At 45.6% G+C, this 10,887-nt stretch overlaps 1 protein-coding gene across 1 annotated transcript; it reads left to right on the forward strand.

The window, feature by feature from the left end:
* Positions 1–1,400: 1,400 nt before the first annotated feature.
* LOC147423627 (uncharacterized) lies at positions 1,401–2,022 on the forward strand. Its single transcript, XM_086502089.1, has 2 exons — positions 1,401–1,524; positions 1,606–2,022. Exons 1-2 carry the CDS (start codon positions 1,519–1,521, stop codon positions 1,909–1,911), a joined length of 312 nt encoding a protein of 103 aa, XP_086358215.1. The 5' UTR covers positions 1,401–1,518; the 3' UTR covers positions 1,912–2,022.
* The last annotated feature ends 8,865 nt before the right edge of the window (positions 2,023–10,887 follow it).

Consider the following 10,887-nt stretch of genomic DNA (forward strand, 5'->3'; position numbering starts at 1 on the left):
TTCTCTCTCTCTCTCTCTCTCTCTCTCTCTCTCTCTCTCTCTCTCTCTCTCTCTCTCTCTCTCTCTCTCGTCCTCGAGGCAAGCAAGCAGTGCTCCTTCTCTCTCGCTCTCATGCTCGGCAAGATATACAAAGCAAAGCTCTTTCTCTCTCCCTCTCGAGCTTGAACAAGAGCAACCAAGGCTCACAAGCAGTCGTAGGAGAATAAAGGCAAACTGGAAACCAAGCTTCGGCATAGCAAGTAGAGCAAGCTTTGAGAGCTCGAAAAAGCCGAGCATGAAGGTCATCGGGAAGTCTAGAGCACGACGAGGCGAGAAGATCCAAGAAGCTTGAGCATAGGCAAAGAGCATCGGTAATCGGGAAGCTTCGAAGGGGAAGGTAGCAGAAGCTGAAGAAGAAGGTCCAAGGAGGGTCTAAAGTTGGATGAGTTTGAAGACGAGAAGAAGAAAGAGGATAAGAAAGGGGATCGAGGTTCGGGAGTTGAGGCAGTGCATGCAAACAGAGTAGGAAGCTCTATATCATTTTTGAAGCCTGAAGATTGAGACAATGAGTTGAGATAAAGTTTGCAGAAGTTACTTCACCATCATCAGTTAATGTTTGATTAATCATTCTGTTAAGCCCGGTGTCGTTAACGGCCCGATTAATTCTGTAAAGTGGGAGCTTAAACTCCTAGTTAGCAGATGATCCAAGTGACGATGCTGTTAACAGTCCGCCTTGGTTACAGATTAAGTTGCACTCAAATGTATTAATCGATTAATTGATGATTACGACGATTGCCAGAGTCAGTTGCATCAGTTGTTCTTGTTCTCTCTCTTTCACACCTCCCACAATCAGAGGTCCGGTGCCAGCCCGGCTCATGTAGCAAACACATATCCCCCGATAGCGGTATGGCCATTAGTATAAGTGCCGAAAAAGCCCTCGATATAGGCGCGATACAGGCACCAATATAAGCGCCAAAAATTCAAAAACTAAAATTTTTAAAAAGTTGATCCCCCTCCATATTTACCTACACATATACCGACGCCCGCCATTGACGCCAATAATTTGATGTCGAAATTTAAACGAGCTCTTGTAATGAAATTTTTTAATTTTTGAAAGAATTTAATCTCACAATCTAAGGTATTTTGGGAATTTTGAACAATTTGAAAGACATTTTGAGAATTTTTTAAAATTCGAAGAGTATTTTGGAAATTTAGAGGGGTATTTGATAAATTTGCCAAAATAGAAATAAAGCACGAGTCCCCGCACGTGCCAAGAATTGTCGGTCGAAAAGCGGGCGGTAATAGTCCCTCTATGAAGACGCAGCGGCCCGCCGCCGCCGCCCGTCTCCGGATTCCGCAAACCACCGTATCACAGTGTTTTCAGCCATCCTATGTGGGTGACGACGACAGTAATGGCGATTCTTTTCCTGCATTAGTGGCCGGTGATGCTACGGTCAGGAGACGCAACCTTGAGGACCGCCTACCCGTGTGCTCGGAGTGGGACTTGCTGGAAGATGCTCAACGCTATATTACTCCAGCATGGAAGTATGACATTCTCCTTGACGATTTATATCGAGCCCATGGTCACCATGGCCACATCTTTGATGAGTGGAGCAACTCTTGCAGTACATTACATGGTCGCCAGCCACTTTTTTGAGTAATGACAGTCTCCAAGCCATGGTAGGAGCTGGCCACACGATGGAGTTTTCCAAGTATGCTACTATTCGTGTCTGTATTCAAGGATACAGAGTCGATGTCTACAGCTCTCCGGCAGGCAGCCACTTTGAAGAGGTAAACGTGATTGGTTCTGACTTTCTTGCTGCGGTGGATGCCAAACTCATTGTGGATTATGGTGAAGAGAAGGAAGTGGTACTGGAGCAAGGCCCGATGCGATTTGTGCCTTCCCCAAACTCTCCTTCCTCCCCTCAGTGACTACACGTTTTCTTGTTTTCAAACCTGTAGGATCATAATCATGTCATGATTAAAAGTCTTTTGGTTTCAATCATGTTGGCAAAGATTATAAGCAATGAAAGTTCTTCTTGGATTCTCTCTTTGTTTGCACCCTCTAATTCCTTCTTTGGGTTGCTTTCCACACTACCACTAGTCATCCTATGTTGTGAGTCGTCGTGGACTTTTGTGAGTGTATGTGTGTGTGTGTGAGAGAGAGAGAGAGAGAGAAGAGAGAGGAGATTTAATTTATCGTCCATGGAGGTCAGATATGAACCAAAACAAAACATTACATCTGTTCTTCCAAGGTGAATGCTTAGATACATATCAATTAGGGACTGAGGGTCCATCGGGGGGTAAAGGGAAAAGGGAAGGAACTATAACAAGACCTAAGGAGGATTGGGTGGAGGGGGAGTTGGCTTGGGAGTTTGAAACTCTTCGATGATGGATTTACCGCCACGGTAGACTGCCCATTTACCTTGTTTACGGGCTTCATGCATTTTCTTGAGCTCGCTTGCTTTAAGCTTGAGTTGATTTATGATCAATTCTTCGGCGATCCAAAGCTTTGTCCCCTTAAGATGGTAGGATTGACGTAGTAGCCTCGTCTGTTCTTCTTTGTTCTTGTACATTGATCAGGTGGTGCAGGCCTATGCGTGTCGTCGATCCAAGAGACAGTATCGGGCTCGATGGTAATTGGTTAAAGAATATCATTGAGCTTGGTGATGGCTTCTTCGAGGGTGTTCTCTTCGGTGCACCGTGGTGGGGAGAGCCCTTCAATCCTACTCTTGAGAGCAAGGGATTCTTGTAGCCTGCATTCTTGTAAGGCTTCTTGTATTTCGTTGTCGATCTTCTTATGTGCTGCCTCATGTGCTTCTTTCTGAGCCACCTTGATAGTCTCAATGAGAGAAGCTTCGACTTCGTGTGTTTTTGCCACCTTGATAGTCTCAATGAGAGAAGCTTTGACTTCGTGTGTTTTTGCCAGCAGAGTTTCGCTCTTCTTTGCCTTCATATCCTCAAGCTTACTCAAGGGTTGTTTTGAGTTCAGCATACTCCAAAAATAAGTACGTGGATCTAAGCCTCTAGGGCCGTGATCCTTGCGTCTTGGCAAGCGGCGGGATCCTTTCTGGGCGCAGCTGCCATGGCAAGAAAACTTTTGCGTGTGATTGACATTGGTGTGTCAAAGGAAGACATTGGAGCTTCAATTGTCTATTATGTGGGCAAGTCCGCAGAAAGCTAGTGCAAGCCGTGGCTATGGGAACAAGGTCAAGGTTAAGTGTGGTTTGAAAAGGTTTTTGGCTAGTCAGGACTTCGTTGAAGCTTGAGGAACAGGTGGGGAATAGGCCGAAATTAAGTAATTTGCAGCTCACCGAATCAGGACTAGGCTTGGCGTCATGTAGCTCATTGAAGTTGCTGCCGACAATGATCTGCGCGTCGAAATAGTCGATGATCTTAGCGTTCTAGCGGTGGTAGGGCAATGTTGAGAGAGTCCCCCACCCCCACCCCCACCCCCAGGTCTGCCCCTTGTTCCCGGGGGAGACTGTGCAGACAAACGGTAAGATAGGGCTACTGTTGTGCAGACAGTTGGTAGGCTAGGGTAGAGAGAGAGAGAGAGAGAGAGAGAGAGAGAGAGAGAGAGAGAGATTTATGTCTTTATGAGGCCAAAATCAGCTTATGCGACAAATCAAATGTACATGGGTGTATGTCTTCCTTACCCATAATTGGGCACTGATGATGTTAGTGGGGATGTCGTAGTGTTTGTCAACTATGATGCATGATGGAGCTCATAGGTTATAGTCTTGTGGTTAATAACCATGAGCATATAGCTACACTTTTCTTTATGAGTGAATCTGAGCTTTCTTGGATTCAACTAGGTATAGAGGTATATGTCTTCCATCTATCGGAAAAGGGAAAAATCATCCAAAGCTATACGAAATAAGAAAAACCATTGGTGGTGTAGTGGTGAGGAGTATCCACGAGAGAACATTAGAGGGGATGTAGCTCTATTACTAGGGGTATATGCATGTCTATATGCTAGGGGGGCAATACAACCATGAAGATTTATCCAGCTAACTAGCTCCTTGTGCTAACCTAAGGGTGTAAAATGTGGTACATGGGTGGATATGGGGCAAAGGCTCCTCTATTGAACGTTGCTGGATCAGCCGTCATTTGGGCTCATCGTTGCTCAGTGGCTCGTTAGCACTCCCGGACCCGGATCTCCTCAATGGTGCCTGCGGTTGAGTTTCGGGGCTGGGTATCCTGTAGCTCGTGGTCGTCTCCTAACACGGCGCGTTTCAGCCTGCTGAGGAGTCACCCATCTGTGTGTCGGGGTTGGGGACCACGGTTTTCTGGAAGAAGTCTGTGAGCAGTGACTCTCTCCCCTATGTGTACAATTGTGGGGTGTTGCAGCAGTGCGTCTCTTATCACTTTCTATGTCTAAGAAGATGTGTTCTAGCTGCTGTTGAAGTCTCTTATCTCTTTGCATCTCTAAGATGATGTGTCCTAGCTGCTGCTGATCGCTAGAATCCATGATCTCAGTAGGCTGTCCTCTAAACTGAGCCTTGTATTGGCCTTTGATGTCTTCATATGCTTTGAAAAAAAATGCTCCTCACTCTCCACCTCCTCTCCGCATGACTGAAACTCTCTAGAGTCTTTCCTCTGGGAATATTGGCAGTTCGCTGTTCTTGATTTCCAGTCTAAGTGGCGCTACCTTGAGCTGATCAATTGCCACTCGTGCATGTAGGCGTAAGTAGCGTGGCTTCTACCCATCAGCTAGTATAGTGAGGAGCTGATCTTTGTAGTCTGACATCATCATCTCAAGGTCAGGTGTAAGCCATGTCCGTCTGATTTATAGCTGTCTGAGCACTATATTCCTCTCATTGCACGAGAGGTGAACAATGGATGAGTTGGTCTCGGATTGGAAGGTGGTAGTCTCCGTATCAAGGTCATGTACTCGGAACCATACTCTATGTGAGTACCATGCTCTTATCATATCAAGATTCTCGTATTTGTATGACAGCCTCAAATGCGTGTAAGTTGCGTGTAAGTTGGTCAGCAGGTAGTTCTCATTATCTGAATGAAGCAAATTGTCTGGAAGAGTACCTCTACTACCATGGGTCCTGTAGGGAGGTGTGCCTTCATAATGTCGTCGTATTGCATGGCTGCCATGAATTATGTGTGAGATCATACGCTGAAAACGCTGAGAGTTGCAGGGCTTGTTGGCATTTTTGGGCTGAAAACGCTGAGACCTTGTAGAGGTTGAAGCCGGCCTGTTCAATCCAAAAAGAGTGGTAGACTTTACTTCAAACCTTGATTTAGCTTTCACCCATTATTAGTCGTCTATTATACCTGCGCTATAGTGACACAAGAGAGGGGAATGGGATACAGATGCTAGAATGCACTTGTATGAGAAGACCGACACCAGATTGGCCTCTAACTTAGGCGCCCCTTTCGGTATTTCTTTATTGTTTAAAAGAGGGAATAAACGCTGTGGTTCTTTCCAAGCTGCCCCGCACAACCTTGGCTGAATTTTGATTGTTCTGGCCTGATTTCGGCAGCATAGCTGTACTGGAACCCTTCACGGTCAGTATTCCCACGCATTAAAAGACTTTCCCGACGCATACGGGCACTTTGCAAAACCTGGCGAGAATCTGCAGCACGTTGAATTCTCTGTTTTCAGCCCTGAAAATGCGCCAGATCGCTTGTACAGCGGTCCCCTTGCGTCCCCGAACCTCCTGGTGGTATTAGGGTCCGTTTAGGGCCAAAACCCCAAACCTGCAAAAATACACAGCAGGTTGTAATTCACTGTTTTGGGCTCCGTTTCGCGTGCAGGTCGCATCCGTAGCAAGTCCTCGAGCTCCCGCACCTGTAGGGCTACTTGCCCTTTGAATCGGACGGGATTTCTGGCGTGAAACCTCTCCGAATTCACCTGTACCTGCGGGGGGATTAGCTGCTAGCTAATCCAGTACCTGTACAAGAGGCTCTTGCCTCGGTAATCGCGCATGAACCCACACAACTGTACATTGGTCAAATGAAGAGCCTACTAGTGGGGCATAACATACTGCCAAAGGGGAGAGAGAGGGCAGTGCGTAGCGTGCAGGGCATCACTCCTGGCACCGCACTGTGCATAAGAGGGAAAGCAAGCACTCCATAGCTCTTAACCTGTGACAAATTCTGAAAATCAGCTTCCTCTCTCATTTTAGGTGCCCCCTCTCTGGCCAGGAGTAGCAGAATGCTCACAGAGTGCCACATGGCACATTTTCCGACTTTGGGCATTCTCGGCTAAAAATATCTCAACTGGTGCGTCAGTTGACTTTGCAGCAGAGCAAGAAAATGTTCCCTTTGTCATTCCGGAGGTAATGACGTCAACACATTTTCAGGTCCCAAAATAGCAGTTCCCTAAATTTTAGGAGATGCTGCCATTGTATCTTTCTAGGTCATCCGACCCTCTTTGTACACTGCGGCCACATCCAGAAATGAAATGTAGCCTCTGTAGCAAAGGATTCCACTTTGGCTAGTCAATGACCCCACTTGGCTAACCATAGTCCTTGTCCAACCTTAGTGCTCTCTTGCCCTCAGGGCTGGACTCCCTCTGGACAGTTCCACTCTAGCTATGCAATGCAGGGCAGTTAGATTTCCCGAGGGGTGTTTCCAAAAAGTGAAAGTAAATAGATAATAAGAAAGAAATCAACAAAAAGGATAGATAGTAGTCACACGCTGGTGACATACCCCCCTCTTGAAATCTCAAACGTCCTCGTTTGCATCTATGTCGTACATGCTTACTGTCAACACTGATGTATTCAACACTTGTCGACACATATACGACACATACATGCTCATTGTCAACCCTGGTGTATTCAACACCTCGTCGACTCATGTATTGCCTGCGTGTGAACCCTGTCCCAATGACATAGTGGTAGCTTCGCACTCTGCCATTGCTTTGAGTCACTAACTTTCCAATGACAAAATGGTAGCTGCACATTTTGCCACTGTCTTATAGTACACGTTGGATCCCATAACACTTTCGAACATACCCAAACCGACAGTTTAAGAATGCAGTTACACATGTACTCTTTAATAGAAGCAATCACTGTATCCTTGACAAACTGACAAGAAATACTCACTTCTATAGCACTAACCAAACTTTTGGAGATTCCATAAGAGCAATTGCCAAACTGACAATCTGTACAGCTCTAACATTCATGTAACAGGTATTTGATTTGAGCTCACTTTAAATACCATGTACATCATTTGTTTCAGAAGCCATTGTCACACTGACAATCCATGTAGCTTTGAAACTCAAGGGGTCAAGGTAGGTTGCAAATCGAAGGCTTCAAGGTGAAGTGATAACACAATTGGTGATTCTGCAAGTTCACCTTCTTCCATCCACTTAGCATCCATTGGTGGATAGTTTCTGAACTTTACTAAGTAACGCCTAGCAACCTTGCCTTTCACTTTCCTTTGTTTGTGTGCCAAAATCTGTTCAGGGACCAAGATCTCGTCAAGTTCCTCGACTTCCGGCTGATCTCAACTGGTATATCTTCTGGCACATCACCCACATAGGGTCTGAGAAGACTCACATGAAACGCATTGTGAATCTTCCAACTGTCAGGCAATTTCAGCCTATATGCAACATCACTGATTATGTCGCACACTTGAAAAGGCCCATAGTAACGCATGCTGAGCTTTGGAAACAGTCTTTCCTTGCCCTTAATCTTCTTTAACCTTGCCTTTTCAAAGCGTAAAAGCACCCAATCACCAAGTGAATATACCACTTCACGACGGTGACGATCAGCTGCTTTCTTTTGCTTTGCCTGAGTCTTTTCCAAGGCCACTTTGACCTTCTTGTACATTTCATCCATGTCCTGAACATACTTATCTGCTTCAAATATCTTGTCCTTTGTATGCAGTATGGGAGGAACTTTCTTGTCACCTTCAACTATCTCAAAAGGTGCCTTGCCAGTTGATGAATGCACTGTATTATTGTATGCATACTCCACCAATGGCAAATATTGCTCCCACTTTCCTTTATGCTCTGATACATAACACTTCAGTAGATCTAGGACAGTAGAATTTGCCTCTTCTGAATGCCCATCTGTTTGAGGATGAAATGATGAAGAGAATTTGAGCGTTGTGTCCATATTCTCAAACAAGCCTCTCCAGAACAAACTTGTCATGCGTGGATCACGGTCGCTAACAATCGACTATGACATGCCATGATACTTGAAAATATTGCTCATAAACAAGCGTGCCATCTGATCTGGCTTTATCTTCTTCCTGACAGGAATAAAATGAGCCTGTTTGCTGAATCTGCAAATGATGGTCCAAATACCATCGTTTCCTGTCTGCGTTCTCGGAAGATCAAAGATAAAATCCATAGCAATACTTTCCCATGGTTTATCTGGAATAGGTAGTGGTTGCAATAACCCTGGTGCCTTTTGCCTGTCAAACTTGACCTTTTGGCATATTAGGCATTCTCGCACAAAGGCATCCACATCTCTTCTCAATGTAGGCCAATAGAAGAATGTCTCAACCGCTTTAACTGTAGCATCGATGCCACGATGCCCTGCATACGGTGGGACATGACTCTCTTCCATAACTTTGCGTCGCAATGGCTTTGTGACACACAATTTGCCATGCATCATCATGAACCCATCTTTGAGAAGATAGTGTTCATGACGTTGTCCTTGCATTAGCTGCTCGAAGACCCTTGCAAAATCTTCATCATTTTCATACTGTTCTCTCATATCATCAAGTTCATGATGATAAGGAATTGACACAACTGAAATTTGTGGCTTCCTAGACAAGGCATCAGCCACAACGTTCTTCTTGCCTTCCACATGCACAATCTGAAAGTGGAACATGGACAAGATATTTGCCCATCGCGTATGCTTCTTAGATAACTTTGTCTGTGTCAAGAAGTATCGCAAGGTCTGATGGTCCGTTTGGACAACGAAATCTCCACCTAGCAGGTAGTGTTTCCAACTTAAGAGCGCATGAATCATAGCCAGTAACTCTTTCTCATAGACCTGCATGGTCATCTCTGGCCCTTGCAAAATTCTGCTCTCATAGGCTACTACCCTGCCATCTTGCATTAGCACTGCACCAATGCTACTACCGCAGGCGTCACACTGGACCACAAATGACTTCCTAAGATCTGGCAACACAATGACTGGATCTGAAGTCATCTTTTCCTTTAAGAGATTAAAAGCTGAAATCTCTTTCTGTGTCCATCTAAAGGTGACTGCCTTCTTTTGAAGAGCATGTAAAGGTGAAGCAATCTCAGCGAAATTTCGGATAAACCTTCTGTAATAGGAGCATAGTCCCAAGAAGCTTTGGACATCATGCACCGTCTTCAAATCTGGCCATGACTTGATCGCTTCAACTTTTGCAGGATCCATTCTGACACCATCCTTTGAGACAATGTGTCCCGGAAAGTGGATCTCTTCCAGAAAAAATTCACTTTTCTTTGCATTAATGAGCAACCTATGACTGCGTAGCTCTTCGAATACAATGGCCAAGTGATGCCTATGCTCCTCTTCATTCTTTGAGTAGACTATCATGTCATCAAAGAATGTACCAACAACCTGCTGGTGTGGACGGAAAACTCTGTCCATCATCCTATTGAACGTAGCAGGAGCATTTGTGAGACCAAAGGGCATCACTAAAAATTCGTAAAGGCCAAACGTCGTTCTAAAAGCAGTCTTGTGCACATCCTCTGATCTAATGCGGATCTGATGGTACCCACTCTTTAGATCTATCCTGCTAAACATAGCTGCTCCTTCTAATTTGTCCATAATATCATCAATTCTAGGTATAGGGAATCTATTCTTGATGGTATTTGAAACCGGCCCATAGGGCGGTAGGCGTTGGCTTTCACCCGAAATTCTTTACTTTAAACACACACACAGAGCACTTTGCAAAGGAGACCTGTAACGAGAATTAACACTTCATCACACACACGGCTCGGAAGCTAGAATGCTCCGAGCAGACGCCGACAACCTGTAGGCCCCAAAATTGGCGCCCCTTTCGGTATTTCTTTATTCTTTAGGAGGGTAAATTACAAGGTAAGGTCCTGGGAATCCTTCACGTGTATCCACCTAGATACCATTTGATTTGGCCAAATTTCGGTAGCATAACAGCCCCAAAACTTGCGCGAAACCCATTCCCCTGCTGGAACTCGCTTGCACTGACGTATACCCTCTGATTCCTGTCCAAAAACAGTAAATTCAGCACGCTGTATTTACTGGTTTTTGCCCTGTTTTCAGCCCCAAACAGTCCCCTAACTGTCCTTTGCCAGTGGGGCACGATTCCTAATGATCCTGGCGTCCGTATGGCTGAAAAACATTCAAATTACAGCGCATACACAACGCTGATTTTGCACCTGTACGGTGAGGTTATGACCCTCACCAGTGCCTGCTTTGGAGCAGCAGTTAGCTACCCCTGTTCCTGCTCAAGGAGGCTCTTGCCTCAGCACAAAAGCATGAACCCACACAACTGTACATCAGTCAAATGAGTAGCCCTCTTGTGGGGCATCACATAACTGCACGTAGGGGAGAAAGAGAGCAGTATGTAGTGTGCGGGGCATCACTCCCGTCACCATACTGTGCATAGAGGGCAAGGTAAGCATTCCATAGCTTCTGTACCTGTTGCAATCCGCCTGTGGCTGAAAATGGCGCCCCCTTTGATGATATGCAGCTCGTTTTTGCCTCCCAGAGTGGCAGAATCGCTCACAAGCTGACACGTCGCCCAGTTTCCGAGTTTGGGCTTTCCCTGCTAAAAATATCTCAACTGGTGCGTCAGTTGACTTCGCGGCAGAGTTGTAAAGTGTTCCCCTAGTCATACCGAAGGTAATGACGCGAACACATTTCGTGGCCCAAAATAGCAGTTCCCTAAATTTTAGGAGATGCTTCGGTTGGGCTCCCACTGGTCTTCTGACCATCTATCCTCATTGGGACCGCATCC

Source organism: Adiantum capillus-veneris, chromosome 26, assembly GCF_014529385.1.
Source record: "Adiantum capillus-veneris isolate H3 chromosome 26, ASM1452938v2, whole genome shotgun sequence".
In the NCBI taxonomy this organism is placed as follows: domain Eukaryota; kingdom Viridiplantae; phylum Streptophyta; class Polypodiopsida; order Polypodiales; family Pteridaceae; genus Adiantum; species Adiantum capillus-veneris.